This window comes from Schistocerca cancellata, chromosome 9 (genome assembly GCF_023864275.1).
Source record: "Schistocerca cancellata isolate TAMUIC-IGC-003103 chromosome 9, iqSchCanc2.1, whole genome shotgun sequence".
Lineage (NCBI taxonomy): Eukaryota > Metazoa > Arthropoda > Insecta > Orthoptera > Acrididae > Schistocerca > Schistocerca cancellata.
In genome coordinates, this window is record NC_064634.1 from 251,990,091 (window position 1) to 252,007,631 (window position 17,541).

Genomic DNA, 17,541 nt, shown 5'->3' on the forward strand with positions numbered 1-17,541 from the left:
AAAGAAAGCCAGTGGCTCCCACACTCCTGATACTAATTGTGGAGGTGCTGCCCCCATAGTCGATTGGCAGGCATCAAGAAAAAGAGCCGTGTGTGTACTGGAAATGGGCTGGATGAATAAGACAGCGTTTGCTGGAGACACTTTCACGGACTTGAAAGGCACATCTGCCGGACGCGACCAGGGGACTTTTCTGGCAGCAGAAATGTGTTTGATCTTTAGTAGGTCATTAATAAGTTCTGTAATTTCTGCAAACTTCGGCAGGTGTCGCCAGTAATGATAGGCCATACCTACAAACCTGCATAAATCTTTGTATGTGACTTATCCTTTTTGAGAACCATTTTTAAGAGGGCAGCCCAGCACCGTTGAGCGAGACCCTGTTCTGTCTGTTAGCATTGCTTCGAAAGCAGTTTTAACATCCCTTAATTTATCCGGAGGTGATGATGATGATTTATGGCGGAGGGCGCTAAACAGCTAGTTCATCAGCGATCTGGAGGTAGTCCGCATGGGTGGAAAGCGACAGGCTGTCCCGACACTGTGTGAATGTGATGAACAGTGGAATGTTGCCACTGGCTCAGAGCCAATACCGAATCCGTGATCGCAGGGAATTTTTGAAGCAGCTGCTGCGCCATCATGGGCTATTTGGGGAGTGTCGATGGGCGCCTCATAATTATGCCTGAGCCTCGCACAGAGCCTTCTCCATGTCAGTGATCCCCTGCTTTAGTATACATTGCTGTCAATTAGGCCTCTTACAGATTCTTCTTCTTTGAGGAAAAGTTCACTGATAAGAGTAATTTTCTGTCATAGTTGAGTGTATTGCTTTTGTGAGCCCGCTTTGTATAGTCATCTCGAAATCGTGACACAGTCTTCTTGCATGGCGCGCGGATGTGCACTACGCATCAAGGCGTGCACAGAATGGCAGAAGTTGTCGCAATGTGGGAGAACACGGGAATCTTCATGCCTTCCAATCTGGCTGTATGGCATCTGGTGTCCACCGTGGAAGGGAGCGTGGCTACAGCCGGAGATTGGACAAAATGATTATGGAAGCCCACAGGTAACGAAAAAGATGTAAGAAAATCGGCAGCCAATAAGGGACAAGGGCAGTCAGCCACTAAGAAATGCCACGGAGTTGAGAAACTATCCTGCAGATTCAATATCATATGCGGCCAACCACATGTGTGAATTGAAGATTGATTTGCAGCCATTATTACAGGGACACCAGGAAACTGAGGCTTGTCCCTCGTGTCCTGTCGACCAAAAATTCCGTACCAAACGTCTTATCCAAGACGAATAAACGTGAAAATTCACTTTTAGCAGAAACTGTGGCACTGTGCATTTCAGGTAGGCGCCTACTGGTTGCAGAACGGCATGCACACCTATACGCATCTGTTGTTGTCGTTTGGGAACCCACGTGGTTGGAACATCGTCTAGCATTGCACCTGAAGCATCTATGGAACGAAACCCATTCGAATTTTCGTTGTGGCCACTTGTAAGGGAACCGTATGCTCCTTGGGCTGCCATCTGCCGGCTTGGCGTTGAATCTTGCCAGTTTAGCAAGGATTTGCTCCATACGTGTCTGGCAGTTGCTTGGCCGAGTGACCAGCACAGGAACATAACTTGGTGTGCCACATGTGCGTGGTTCAGGGCCGGGGTCCATAACATCACCAGTTGATGTGCTTGAGTTAACCGCTTCATCACATGCAACTGCCGCAGCGTCTGCCTTTAACGCCAATTCATCCACAGCTAGTTCGGGAAATGCGGACAAAACACTGCGAACAGCCCATAGGAGACAACGTAACCAAAATAATTTCATTGACTGTTCTGGAAGGAGCTCCGGACCCATCAAAGTATGAAGTGAGCGCAGTAGCTGGGAGGGAGTTCACCAGTGCCAAAATTACTGTCCACAATCTTTTGCAAACGAGATTCTGAAGACGCAAGAAAACGCTGCAAAACAGTTTCTCTGAACACCACAAGAGAACAACGAAGCAGAATATCCTCTACTTGCTCAATAATGTTAAAGTCCACTGTGAAACAACAATGGCTAATTGATCTACATCTGAAGTAATCATCTGCAGTTGAAAAATGGCGTCCACTTGCGCCAACCATACTTGCGGCCTCACACGCAAAAAAGAGGCTAGCTTTACATTATCCTGTCTCGAGGTGTCGCCGGAACAAGCAGTATGTAAGTCAGCCATAGTAGGAGACTGTAAGGGAGAGCCAGTTACTGGCAATCGTTCTTTTTTCTTGACGATGGCGAGTGACATCGTCATAATGTCAGAGTGTAATTATGGTTCAGAATAAACATGAAATTTCACAACATATCACGTCTTGGTCACCACTATAGATCATAAATGTACACATGATGGACTTTAATGAATCCTTCTTTATTTGCCACATTTTGCTTCTCAAACGATAGAGCGCAACACAGGCGTATTTTCACAGCTAGACAGTAATACAAGGAAGATACAAAAGATAAACAAACTAAAAATATAACACAGAATATAATGTTTGGCTTCTTGGTCGTTGATCATTGCATTCACCTCAGTGGCAGTGAGTCTCAACAATGAAAGAGTGCGAACTAATTTTTACAACAGGAGTGCCATTACATCAAGCAAGTTTTTTTAACTTTTCCATTTTATTTTCTTTGTAGCCTTCAGATATGATCCATTTAACCTGCATCTGATAAGTACATGATATGGCACAAATTAAAATATGTACTGGTATCCAGTCACACCCACACTTACACACATGATGCACATAGAACATTTGCCTTGGTACTAAACATTAGTTACATCATGATATGCTCCTACAATTGTCGCAAAATACTGCACCAAACATCAATCAAATATGGAGCAAGTATTATTCATGCCTCCTCTGAACTTTGCTGACGCATTGCTTAAAACATTTAAGTCATATGAAAGTGGTGATATTCAGTTACCTAATGTTGTTCTCTGAATTTCATGCCGAACTCTATGTAGTGGTCTGTAAACAAAATTGCTAATAAGACAGCCAAGTCATTCAGCTCTAGATAGCCAGTGCTCCATGCATGAAGCTGGGGGTGGGTCACAAGTCCACAAATGAAATTCAGTGCCACAGCTTAGAATCAATTGACCAACTGTACACTGGCATCCCAATCGTTTGGCATGAGAGCTTGCACTCATTGTAAACAATATCATAAAGTAATTGATGGTACAGAATTGATCATATATGTTCATAGATTATGCCTTCCACAGCTTGAGTTCTTCTCATACTTGTAGGACAGCGTTCTACAAGTGGCAGTCCTCACTTCTCCGTATCTGGTGTGTAACCACTATGATGTCTACCATGATCCCCTGTGTTTATTGTGAATAATTCCCTGTCTGATAGTCACTGTAAAACACGCTGAACATTTTTCAGATGGAATGTGGTGTTGATGATGTTCAACTTCTGTGACACATGTCTGTTAACTAAACCATAGCAGAGTACTTTGTCTGTCACCTTCCACGTGGAATACTAGGGTTTAATTTCCTGTTTACATTGTTAACTCCCTACGGAATCACTGATCCTGTTCTGATGCCAGCACAATCTCGAAACAATATGTACAGAATGGCTGATGTAAGAAGCAATTGTAAATGCAATGTCTGACACAGAACTGCAGTCAGAGGGCTAAGTACAGAGACAAACAAAACAACAGAAATGAGTAATAAATGTTGGATCCTAAATGACTGGGAAACATTGGCCTGATCAGATGAGTCCAAATTTCAATTGGTAAGAGCTGAAGTGTGGCACAGACCCCATGAAGCCATAAACTCAAGTCGTCAACAAGGCACTGTTCAAGCTGGTGGTGGCCCCGTAATGGTGTGGGTTGTGTCTGCATGGAATGGACTGGGTTCTCTGGTCCAAATGAACTGATCATTGTCTGGAAATAGTTATGTTCGGCTACTTGGAGACCATTTGCAGCCGTTCATGGACTTCATGTTCCCAACAACGACGGAATTTTTATTGATGACAATGTGCCATGTCATCATGACACATTTGTTTGCAATTAGTTTGAAGAACATTCTGGACAGTTCAAGTGAATGATTTGGCCACCAAGATTGTCGACATGAATCCCATCGAACATTTTTGGGACATAATCAAGTGCACAAAATCCTGTACCAGCAACATTTTCATAGTTATGGATGGCTATAGAGACAGTATGGCTCAATATTTCTGCAAGGGGCTTCCAACAACTTGTTGAGTCCATGACTTGTTGAGCTGCAGCACTATGTGAGGAAAAAGGTCTTCACAATATTAGGAAGTGTACCAGGAGTTTTGTCACCTCACTGCATATCACAATGACAGATTAAAAGGGCTATAGATAGAGAGCATAGGGCTATAAATAGAAAGATGCTGTGTGAGATGTGTTTTGCTGTCAAAAAAGGCAATATATGAAGCCATCAGTGACTGCCGTAGTAGAATCTTGTAAAAATATCTCTCACAAAAATTCAGAGAAGTTTCTGTCGTATGAAAAGGTTGCCAATGCCACTGAAGTTAGTATAAGAGGACCTAGATAATCCAGTATGCTCGGGAACCTGTCAATGCTAAATTATCAGATTTGTTGAATTATCAAGGTCATTTTTAAAAATATGATTTAAGAAAGGAATATAAGTGAAACCTATAGTTTTAAAATACAAAAACAAGTAGGTATTTTCTGTTACACACAACAGGAGAGATTTCAGTATAAAAAATTAAAAGTATATATTAATTTTTTTGGAGAAACAGAATTGAATTAAAATTCAAATACTGTACTACTCTGTTAAATTTGTTTAAGGCTAAAAGTCTTAGAAGGGTTCAGTATATGCAAATAGCTTTTTGTACACTAGTCACACAATAAAATAAGTGCCATTGATTTACAAAGTTCAAGAACAAGTTAATTAATAAAAATTATTATGAAGGATTTGGTGAAGTTTAATTGGAATCAATGTCTCTAGAAATAGCACAGATATCTGACATTGCCAAGGACATGTAATATGTCGGACTGGTACCCACCATTCATAATTTAGCTGAAATTATCATCTGAGATCTCTGAAATATTGCATAAATCCTACCACATTTATTGGATTGAGCTACCTTTTGATGAACATAATTTTGTATGATGTGCAGATCCATAACTGCAGAAGTGTTGTATTGTTTGTTACTCTCAGTGAATTTCACAAAAATGTTTAAGGGTTCCAAGCGTCAGCCCAAGAAATATAAGTTGTAGGAGTTCCTTCTTCGTCAGTCTCAATTTCTGGTGGTGAGGATATAATTACACAGTGAGGGATACCACTGTGACTGATGAGGTGCTGTACTGAACAGTTCCGATGTTTCTCAGAGGTGTCTAACTGACTGCCGACCATGCCAAGCTAAAAATGCAGGAAAATTTCTGATGCTTGTAAGACTATCAGATCTGCCAGATTATCGAGTGCCAGCTTGGTCTTGCTGTATACCATGGATGATGCAGGAACTGAAACTGATAGTAACAAAGCTGAAGCAGAAATGTTGTATTTTGTTTTCAAATGTTCCTTTACTATTGGAGATATGGAATTACTGCCTCAACTTAATTCTCATGCCACCATAAAGATGAGTGATATAATTATTAGTGCGAGTGGTGTCGAGAAAGAGATAAAATATCCTAAATTAAACAAGGCTTCTGGGTCCAATGGAATCACTGTCAGATTCTATACAGAATTTCCAGCTGAATTAGCTCCCATTTTGACCATAAAGTACTGGAGGTCCCTCAATCAAAACTGTTACCAGGTGATAGAAAGTAAGTACATGCACACCTGTCTACAAGCAGAACTGAACCACAATACTGTCGTCAAATCTGAAAATTCCTGGCAGATTAAAACTGGTTTGGGGCTCTGACTCAGAACCTTTGCCTTTCAAGGACAATTGCCCTACTGACTGAGCTATCAAAGTGTGGCACATGACCTGCCTTCAAAGCTCTTCTCCACAATGTCCTTTGTTACAAGAGTACTAATCATGAAAGGTAAATGGGAGAAAATCTTTCAAAACTTACCAAATCTTTGAATGGTTATGGTTTTATATGCTGGCGTGGAATTTCCCGGCACTTTAGAAAACTAAACTCGGAGAGGGGCGGGGGCGTTTTGGAAAGATCTTTGATGTGTCGTAACATTTACACTGCATATTTTCGTGTTACGAAAATATAAATTCGAATTCCACTAAACACCACATGTTACTTTCCAAAGCACTGAAATCGAGATTGCGATGCGCTTTTGTAAGCCCGTCATAGCTCATGTCACGTGATCTCGCCAGCCGATGACAGCGGATATTCAGAGCATAGGACACATGATGTAGTCAGTCAATTGCAACATGACTGCTAAATCCGGTATTACACTATCAAATTTCTATGTCAAATATCTTTGTCAAAGAAATTTGATGGTGTAATAGGGAACTTTGTCAAATGTCGTCCAATATTTGATGATTTTATCAAATCTAGGGCCTCGCTGTAGATTTGATCAAAAAAGTCGCTTGTCTTCTGTTCACTGCACTGTGACATGTTAACACATGGAGCGCTAGCATGGCTGCAGCGTTCTGTCGTCCAAAGTGATTTTATAAACATTGCCGGTAAATACAATTGGTGTGTGCTGACAACTACAAAATTAATAAGCCGACCGGAGTGGCCGAGCGGTTCTAGGCGCTACAGCCTGGAGCCGCACGACCGCTACATCGCAGGTTCGAATCCTGCCTCGGGCATGGATGTGTGTGACGTCCTTAGGTTAGTTAGGTTTAAGTAGTTCTAAGTTTTAGGGGACTGATGCCCTCAGAAGTTAAGTCCCGTAGTGCTCAGAGCCATTTGAACCCATTTTTTTGAACAAAATTAATAGAGATGTAGGCCCATGAAGCTGATGAGGCACTTTACAACGTGAGGCAAACACCAATAGGGAAAGTAATGGTTTAAATTAATATACGAAGTGTTTCTAAAAGAAAAGCAAAAATTTCATTTATATTGTTGGTCTCAAAAATTAATATGCTGTAAGGAAAGCTAAGCTTACACATATAATGTTGATCTTTTCTGCACATGTTACACTTCAAGATACATCACACAATTGTGCCAGTAAAATTTTTAATAATAACATAAATCTTCTGGGCTCGAAATTCTTCTAAATGGGCGTCCTCAAAGAGTTAATTTTTAAATGACAGTCAAACGCTCTATGATTTAAGAAATCCATCGTACATTGTCGCACATAGTTCATCTTGCATAAAAGGAAATTTACTTTGAAAGCAACGCTTTTCAAACCACAATTCGCAATGTTTTCCCACGACCTGTTAGAAACAGGTTCGTCTCAGCAGTTGCCAGAGAGCGCCAGATAACAGGCGTCACTGCGCATGCGCAGCTACGATGACACAAGAAGGCCGTATGTACATACATGTAAAACATTAAAAGCACTTATATTACGTCATAAAAGAAACAATCCTTGGAGGATACTCCAAGAGCATCGAAATTTCGTGAACCACACTAAAATGCATAATTCGGCTTAAAGTGCAGATTCAGATGTAATTTGTCTTGGAGTACCTGTACTGTACTATCTCAAGCTTGGTTGTTTATTATGGCATAATGCCATATGCGCCAGAAGATGAAAACGTGCACTTGAATTGCAGTGACCAGTTGAAACTAGCCAGTAGTGTGGAATTAAACACTTCGTTTCAAGTAATTTTACTGCCTCAGCAGAAAAGGCTAAATTTCTTTACCAAACTGACAAATATAACTTTATTGTTCTGCAAGGCGATTAATGCTTGACTGACAGAAAAGTGGAAATAAAAAACCTGAAACTAATAACATATTTTAGTCTTCCGTAATTATGTGAATGTATTTTAATTCACTTGATAGCTCCAGGCCACTGAAATCCGTTTTGTTTTCATTTGATGTGAGAGTAATAAATGAATAAGAAACAGCAAATCACTAAACGTAAACACGGGACACATGGAGACTACCCATCTCACCAGTACAACTCAGCTTGCGCTGTGCATCAGCCCAGGATCTACAACATTTCCGAACCGGGGCAATACTAGACTACCGCCACCCCCCTCCGCCCCTTCCACGAGCTTTTGAGGTAGGAAGCCAAAACTATAAAAAAAATGACTTTTCAAAAATATGTTCATTTTCTGAAGAGTCTAATACATAAAACATGTGTGTTCAAGAAAATGTAACATGATATTTGGTCTTAAATGAGTCAATGTGAAGCGCCATGCCTCTTGTCACAGCATTCATCTATCGCACATCACTGTATTTCACTCTGTGGAATTTAAATATGTATATTTTGTAATGAATTCCATCTAACCATATTCAGAACAGTGGAAATTAAAATGTCCTATGATGCCTCTCCTGCTCCCAGTCGGTCGCTTTGACATACTGCCCCTCTTAAAAAAAGACTCGCAATTAATACTGGATGGGACTGTTTGTAATTGGGAGAACAAGAACTCTTCAGAAATTTTGCACTCCTTATTGCCTATTAGCTAATAATTTGCTGTTTTGTGTGACACAAAATTAAATATAAGATACATAAAACCAATAGAGACAAGAGACAAGCAAGACCGTACACATTTCTTCAATCCTTAAGTCCTAGCATTTTTTTTTCTCTCAAATCTTCCTACAGCTTTACATGGTGTGCTTTCCTTCCTTTGAAAGAATCTATTACCTCATAAAAGTTTGTCAAACATTTTGCTATATGAAAAATCGAAATGTCGTCGTCTAATACTGAAAAAGCTGTTAATACATATAGTACCCAACGTTGGTGTGTTTTCTTGATCTGATTACGTGTATTTTGTCATTGTCAGTTAGATAAAACGAAAAATGAATGTCTAATATTTCAATAATTGTAACACACATCAAATAAAAGAGGCTGTTTTGGCACAAATGGTCATTTTTATAACACAACAGAATATAATTTACAAAGTACCATTATCAAATGCCAGTTAGGCCTACTACAAGCAAAAAGCTTTATGTTAGGAAATAATTTCACATTTCACTAATGCGCTCCAGTTTCTCAAGCATAAGGTCTAACAGTAGTTGCACGAATTATTTATATAAATTTTGAATCGTCATATTCTTCCATAATTTGTGTGATGTCCTTGTTTCTTGCCCTTCCTTGTTCTGACAAACAATCTTGTCATCACCAATTCTGTAACTATTCCTGCAAGTGTCAAAACTTGTTCTCTGGTTAACTCCACTAACCCAGCCATAATCACCAGTTTAATTATTGCGCTTTTGTTCTCCAGATAGGCGATATTACATGTTCGTACAACACATTGTCCATGCTGCTGCTGAACAGAACTTAAGCAGCTGCTAGCAGGGGACTGTACAACTGGCTCTTACTACTGTAGCTATCTGGCCAAATTTTCTGTATGTTGTTGTGGACTTCAGTCATGAGACTGGTTTGATGCAGCTCTCCATGCTACTCTATCCTGTGCAAGTTTCTTCATCTCCCAGTACTTACTGCAACCTACGTCCTTCTGGATCTGCTTAGTGTATTCATCTCTTGGTCTCCCTCTACGATTTTTACCCTCCACACTGCCCTCCAATGCTAAATTGGTGATCCTTTGATGCCTCAGAACATGTTCTACCAACTGGTCCCTTCTTCTTGTCAAGTTGTGCCACAAACTCCTCTTCTCCCCTATTCTATTCAATATCTCCTCATTAGTTATGTGATCTACCCATCCAATCTTCATCATTCTTCTGTAGCACCACATTTCGAAAGCTTCTATTCTCTTCTTGTCCAAACTAGTTATCGTCCATGTTTCACTTCCATACATGGCTACACTCCATACGAATACTTTCAGAAACGACTTGCTGACACTTAAATCTATACTTGATGTTAATAAACTCCTCTTCTTCAGAAACGCTTTCCTTGTCATTGGCAGTCTACATTTTATATCCTCTCTACTTCGACCATCATCAGTTATTTTTCTCCCCAAATAGCAAAACTCCTTTATACTTTAAGTGTCTCATTTCCTAATCTAATGCCCTCAGTATCATCCAATTTAATTTAACTACATTCCATTATCCTCGTTTTGCTTTTGTTGATGTTCATCTTATATCCTCCTTTCAAGACACTGTCCATTCCATTTAACTGCTCTTCCAAGTCGTTTGCTGTCTCTGACAGAATTACAATGTCATTGGCGAACCTCAAAGTTTTTATTTCTTCTCCATGGATTTTAATGCCTACTCTGAACTTTTCTTTTGTTTCCTTTACTATTTGCTCAATATACAGATCGAATAACATCGGGGAGAGGCTACAACCCTGTCTCACTCCCTTCCCGACAGCTGCTTCCCTTTCATGCCCCTCAACTCTTATAAGTCTACAAATGCTAGAAACGTAGGTTTGCCTTTCCTTAATCTTTCTTCTAAGATAAGTCGTAAGGTCAGTATTGCCTCACGTATTCCAGTATTTCTACAGAATCCAAACTGATCTTCCCCAAGGTTGGCTTCTACTAGTTTTTCCATTCGTCTGTAAAGAATTCGCATTAGTATTTTGCAGCTGTGGCTTATTAAACTGATTGTTCGGTAATTTTCACATCTGTCAACACCTGCTTTCTTTGGGATTGCAATTATTATATTCTTCTTGAAGTCTGAGGGTTTCGCCTGTCTCATACATCTTGCTCACCAGATGGTAGAGTTTTGTCTGGACTGGCTCTCCCAAGGCCGTCAGTAGTTCTAATGGAATGTTGTCTACTCCCGGGGCCTTGTTTCGACTCAGGTCTTTCAGTGGTCTGTCAAACTCTTCACGCAGTATCGTATCTCCCATTTCATCTTCATCTACATCCTCTTCCATTTCCAGAATATTGTCCTCAAGTACGTCGCCCTTGTATAGACCCTCTATATACTCCTTCCACCTTTCTGCTTTCCCTTCTTTGCTTAGAACTGGGTTTCCATCTGAGCTCTTGATATTTATACAAGTGGTTCTCTTTTCTCCAAAGGTCTCTTTAATATTCCTGTAGGCAGTATCTATATTACCCCTAGTGAAGCGTCTACATCCTTACATTTGTCCTCTAGCCATCCCTGCTTAGCCATTTTGCACTTCCTGCCGATCTCATTTTTGAGACGTTTGCATTCCTTTTTGCCTGCTTCATTTACTTCATTTTTATATTTTCTCCTTATTTTCTTGTATACACCGAAGAGATAATACATAATCTTTCTTACCTGTTAATCCTGTTAGTCGTTTATTTCCACTCTGGTACTCTATGGATTTTGCTAGTAATTATAACAATGCTGATCATTCACAAACCCAGGTCAACCACATAAACAAACAGCGATTGGCATTCACCCGTTCGGATTTTCAGCTCGTATAGCCCCATCCACTTTTGTCTGCAGTAAAGTTTATTTCTAGATGCGATGTGGATTCCCCTGGCAGAGACATCACATACACTATGGACGCATTCGTAAATTAACTTATTATTCATTCAGAAATCAACTTAGAATGTGATCAAAAATGTTCAAAAACCAGCAGGGATGCATTTCAAAATCTTAAGAATAATCGATAGACCAACGTTCGTTGGATGCTAGGCGCTTTAAACAAGGTTTTCATCATCAAGAAAATGAATTTGGCGCTCCGTCCCCTGAAACTGCCGCCCGGGGCCCCCTAGTTCAAGGCCTGTTGTGCCTGCATGAATCTGGCAGCTTGGGTGCACCATTAAAATTTTTCCAGGTAGCATATGGCTGCTTGTTGCTATTGCTTATAGAGCCAATAGCCACATTTCTGTAGCCAGAAGCGGGAGAAGGTACTACTCATACGCGACTCAGATGCGCATGAGCTCGTTCACACATGCTCAAACGAATCTAATGCAAACAGTTGTGATGTCATGCTCATCAGAGGCAATTTGTTGTTATGGAGCATTGCATAGTCTTCCTAAAACCGTTGACAGATTTTGCTGTTGCCAGACGCTTTTGTGAGTACTGTGTTTTGTTGTTGTATATGGCACATTTCCTTTGCAACTTAATTTTTATTTTCGTTTTTTTCTCTTGTTCAAGTTTTATTGCTGCAGTACTATTCTGTAGCTTGTTAGACTATTGGTTCTTACCAGTCAAAATTACAAAAATTTATCTGAAAACTAAAACAATGAAAATGAATTCTAAAAAATTCCCAGGTTTTCTCCCAGATGAAAAAATTCCTGGGTTTTTCCCAGATCTCCCAGTTGTCCCGGGTTCGTATATACACTGTTCTTTGTATTTTGGATAGTAGGATGGAGATAATGATGCAGTCTGCAAGTCCTGGTCCGGCACACAGTTTTAATCTGACTGGAAGTTTCAGATCATTGCCCACTCTGCTGGAGAGTGAAAATTTATTTTAAAAAATCTCCAGTCTCCTAAATTGTGGCTAAGCCACTTCTCTGCAGTCTCTTTTCTTCCTGGAATTCAAGTCTCACAAGGCATGTATGTGGACTTCTGTGAAGTCTGGAATGCAGCAGAAAGGTACTGGCTGAAGTAAAGCTATGAGGAGAGATAGTGAGTAATGCGTGGATGGCACAGTTGGTAGAGCATTTGCCTGTGAAAGAAAAGGTCCCAGCTTTGGGGCCTGCTGTGGCACACAGTTTTAATCTGCCAGTAAGTTCCAAAACGGCATACACTCCATTGTGGACTGAAAATTCATTCTTAAAAATAATTAGTTACTGACTTAGTTGGTAACAGCCATTTCTCTTTGTTAATATGAAAATGTACTTTTTCAATATCCTGGAAGTTTCTCATTCAAGATATAATCAACAGATCACAATTAGTAAATTAATGAATGAAAGAATGTGTCACTCAATTAAAGAGGAAATTATTCCACAGTACTGAAACTTCTCACAATCTCTGTGATGTGAAAATGTGACTAATTGCAACAAATGAGAGAAAAGTGATTTCAGGTAAAAGTCTTGAAAGGTTCTGTAATGAGATGATTGTTCTACCTCTTGTCCATACTAATTGTCGTACTGATAGTGTCACATAAAAGCAGTAGGAAACAAATTGCATTGCTGAATTTTTATAACTGACTTTTTTATAAGCTGTGACTCATATGCCAGCCTGTGAGAACTTTTTATGTTTAATGGATGCAGACAATGCAGAGCATTTGTTTATTTAATGTTTCCTGGGAGATATACTGTTTCAAAATTTTTAATTAAACAGGTAGTATCTATGCACTTTCAGATAAATCAATTACTAATGACAAGGAGTAAATATTTTACACATATAAAATTTCTCTGAAAAATATGTGAGCCCATATTTGTACATAATGGGTGTACAAATCAATTGTTTTTGTACTTTTGTCTATGGGTTGGGACTTTTATGTATCAGTGATGTGAAATGATTATAATCCAAATTTTAAATTTGGATATTTAAAAAATATAACATGAAGACAATTGTGAGGCACAAAATGATGTAACTAAAATAAAAGTGTCTATGGACAAAGATAAATTAGGGAAGAAATAGGAAAACGAAACTTTCTTACTACAGGGCATTAATCTTTGATCTTTAGTTAAATAACAGCAATAAAATATTAAGAATTACTGCAAATGTGTCAATTTATGTTGACATTTAATGAACTTCAAGATTTTAAGATTCCAAATAAATACAAAAATATGAAATAAATATATATATCTAAAAACAAAGATGATGAGACTTCCCAAACAAAAGCGCTGGCAGTCGATAGACACACAAACAAACACAAACATACACACAAAATTCAAGCTTTCGCAACAAACGGTTGCTTCGTCAGGAAAGAGGGAAGGAGAGGGAAAGACGAAAGGATGTGGGTTTTAAGGGAGAGGGTAAGGAGTCATTCCAATCCCGGGAGCAGAAAGACTTACCTTAGGGGGAAAAAAGGACAGGTATACATTCGCACACACACACATATCCATCCGCACATACATAGACACAAGCAGACATTTTTCTTATGGGGAGAGATAAAGGTGAACTAGAAAGCAAATGGAGATCTGGTGTGAAAAAAGGTGAAAAAGTGTTGGTTAGAGCTGGGCTATGTTGATCCTGTGGTGAACTTGTGTAGGTAGACAACGATGTGCATAAAGGTTAGGTGGTTGTGTTGCCGCCAAAACACGTTAAAGGGCGGAGAAATTCGGGAAAATTTCGAAAAAACTACGTGTAGATGTATTAAAAGGAGTTGTTTTGTGGTGGCAGATTATGAAAATGAGGCTAACAATTTTCTGACGAAGAAATAATGACGTTAAAACCTGTGGGAAGCGGCTAAAAATCATCGGTGATGTGAAAAAAAACGGAAATGGAAATAAAGCAAAAGTTATTAGAACTAGCCGAAAAGGTTGTTTGATAGGTGAAAGGAACTGTTTGTGAACTAGAAACGGTGGATTTTATAGCAGCGGTAGTGTTGAAAGCGGAAAAAAATATTTTGGTTATGGTTTGGAAGTGGGTTACGTATTATTACGTATTACGTATTATTGAGTATACATCGGCGGGATAAAATTGTATAGTAGATTACGGTAAAAAGGGGAAGGTGAATACAAAGTGAAACTGCTGGCAAAAACAGAAGGAGGAAATAAAGACGACAGAAAAGACTTCGAAATGCAACAGTGACAATAACAAACGTAATTGTTGGGTTCAAATTAATGATATGAATATAATAAGAGGGAAACATTCCACGTGGGAAAAATATATCTAAAAACAAAGATGATGAGACTTACCAAACAAAAGCGCTGGCAGGTCGATAGACACACAAACAAACGCACACATACACACAAAATTCAAGCTTTCGCAACAAACGGTTGCTTCGTTAGGAAAGAGGGAAGGAGAGGGAAAGACGAAAGGATGTGGGTTTTAAGGGAGAGGGTAAGGAGTCATTCCAATCCCGGGAGCAGAAAGACTTACCTTAGGGGGAAAAAAGGACAGGTATACACTCGCACACACACACATATCCATCCACACATACACAGACAAAAGCAGACATTTGTCTGCTTGTGTTGCGAAAGCTTGAATTTTGTGTGTATGTTTGTGTTTGTTTGCTTGTCTATCGACCTGCCAGCGCTTTTGTTTGGTAAGTCTCATCATCTTTGTTTTTAGATATATTTTTCCCACGTGGAATGTTTCCCTCTTATTATATTCCTATCTGAAATAAATATATAAATACACCAAACTAATACAGATGTATAAACATTGGAAACAGTGCATTTCAGGTTGGAAGACTGGATTAAAGCTGTTAATGCATTTTACAGAAGAGGATGTGAAGCACACTACGGTGAAAATGGAAAACTAATGTGTGAAAGAAGGATAATTTTGTAGAAGAAATGAAGGAGAATGAGATAAATAGGAGGAAGCAAATCACATTATGTTGACACAGAATGCAAAGTAAATTAGCTTGGTGAAGCTGTTGGAAAGTAGAAAGAAAAGATATCAAACAATACAATAGAAGGTATATATTTTCTTCAGGATCTGACTTTGGTCTGTTGATTCAAAATGTGCTTATCCAGATTTACAATTCATCTCTGCTTCCTTTTTGTATGTGTTTATTTCTATTCAGAAAATTAAAAGTTCTCAAAATGCAAGTATAAATTATAGGTAAAACACTGAATCCACAAAACAAATTATGAAAATATTTCACAAAATGAATAACCAATAACACAGGTACAAGAGGGGTGGCAGAGCGTACATCAGAAATGAATTCCAGTGTAAGATATGTTTAACAAACTGTCATGCTTCGAAAGCCACTAAAAATTATAATCTAGATTCACACTATTCAAATGTCAATTATGACTACCCACTTGTAGAAGCATGCACAGTTTGAATACAGTACTTAATGTCAACACACCTGCAGGACATGTACACCAATTATCTAGACAATGCCGTACATGCATGTAAAGAGTACAAAAATGAATGCACCATAATCAATCATTTCACTCTTCCAGGTTACGTGAGGAATCCAAAATTCATACATTTTAATTTCACAAGTCATTTGCACACTCTAGCAGCACAGTTAAATACTTTTCAAAAAATAATTTAAAGAAATTTGATGACCAGTACATATTCTTGTGATGAAAATGTGCTATCAGATAATGTCATAGTAGCTCAAGGATTTTCTTATGACTGTTTTTATATTCTGGCAAATAAATGAGCTCTAATATAAAAACAGATGTAATCACAGACCTGTCATGGAACTTAATTGAACGACATTGGGAAACATGTTACAAATGTAAATTCTGTTCACTGCTTACTAGACAATCTTTCAAAGTTGAATAAAATTATTATAATGGACGCTTTGTAAAACCATGCCTGTGGAACAGAGGTCATCAAGCATTAACAGTTATTTGTGGCTGTGTCATTTCATTTGTACCAACAATAAAATTTGACAATAACCTAGGGTATTGGGGATATGCACATGATAGTCTTGATACAGTCTGCATACACTCATAAAAATTCCAGTTGTTATGAATTTTAATTCTGAGACTGTGGTAGAAAAACTGTAGTGGAAAAAACAGCGTCTTTTAATATAAGTTTGTGTATCAAAAAACCCTTAATTTTCTTCAAAAATTTTAATAGTAAAGCACTAATTTCTATAATAAGACACAGGGAAGTAGTCAGGAAATGCTGCATTCCAGATAATAGCACCAATCATCAGAATAAAATAAAGGACAAAACATGTCCACCGAAGAACTTTCTCCCACGGCTTCACTTGAAGGTTGCGCAAAATGTTGACACCAACAAGTAATCCAGCAATAGCACCAGCAATATGGGCTGCATATCCAATCTGAAGAAAGACATAAAAGATTTTTCATATGGTTCTAATTTTCACATAAACTCTACAATCTATAGTTTCTGTGTTAAAGTACTATGTACATGTAGAATACTGCAAAAGAAAAGTGGATGTTTCTGTCACAAAATATAAAGTTGGTGGCTGATCAGCTTGAACTGTGATGTAGAAACATTCTTGCATAGTGGGAGGTGGCTTAGTCACTGATCTGCCATTTTCCCCTTGACTTTATTTTCATGCACTTTCGCACTAAACTATCATATCTCCATTTTTCAAAGATGAATGGTTTATTTTCCAGCTGGATAGTCAAAGACACATGTATCAAGTTCTCAGTGATAGTATGGTATTGTACTGCTAGACAAGTCTTCAGTGATGGTATGGTATTATACTGCCAGACATTAGTTTTGAGTTTGTTTTCTAACCTCTTTGTCAGATCTCCAACATTGCACCTAACCTCGGTTATTTTAGAATACAATACATGCTTCGGATTATTAGTGGGTTGGTGCATAAGTTTACAGCATTTTTCCATAAGTTTAATAAACACAAAAGATACACACAACAGAAACTTCAGTCATCAGTTGTATTCTCCTTCATTATTTACAACAGTCTGCCAATGCCAGGAGCACTTTTTGAATTTGTGATTGTAGAAATCATGTGGTTTTGAGGCAAAGAACTCATCAAGCCATGTTTGAAGTGGATTTTCATCTGGAAAGGATGTTCCTCGAAGGTTGCTTGATAGAGAGCATAAAAGGTGAAAATCTGAGGGTGAAGGATCAGGTGAATAAGTTGTGTGTGGAATGACTTTCTGATACAACTACTGAATAGCATTGTTCAT

The 17,541-nt window shown here is 38.7% G+C and overlaps 1 protein-coding gene across 2 annotated transcripts in view; it reads right to left on the reverse strand.

The window, feature by feature from the left end:
* Nucleotides 1-15,505: 15,505 nt before the first annotated feature.
* LOC126100778 (rhomboid-related protein 2-like) overlaps nt 15,506-17,541 on the reverse strand; it is a 73,304-nt gene continuing 71,268 nt past the window's right edge. For both annotated transcript variants that reach the window (XM_049911400.1, XM_049911399.1), the window contains exon 8: nt 15,506-16,703. In XM_049911400.1, the coding sequence (XP_049767357.1) occupies nt 16,503-16,703 (201 nt within the window). In that variant the 3' untranslated portion in view covers nt 15,506-16,502. The remainder of the gene's footprint in view (nt 16,704-17,541) is intronic.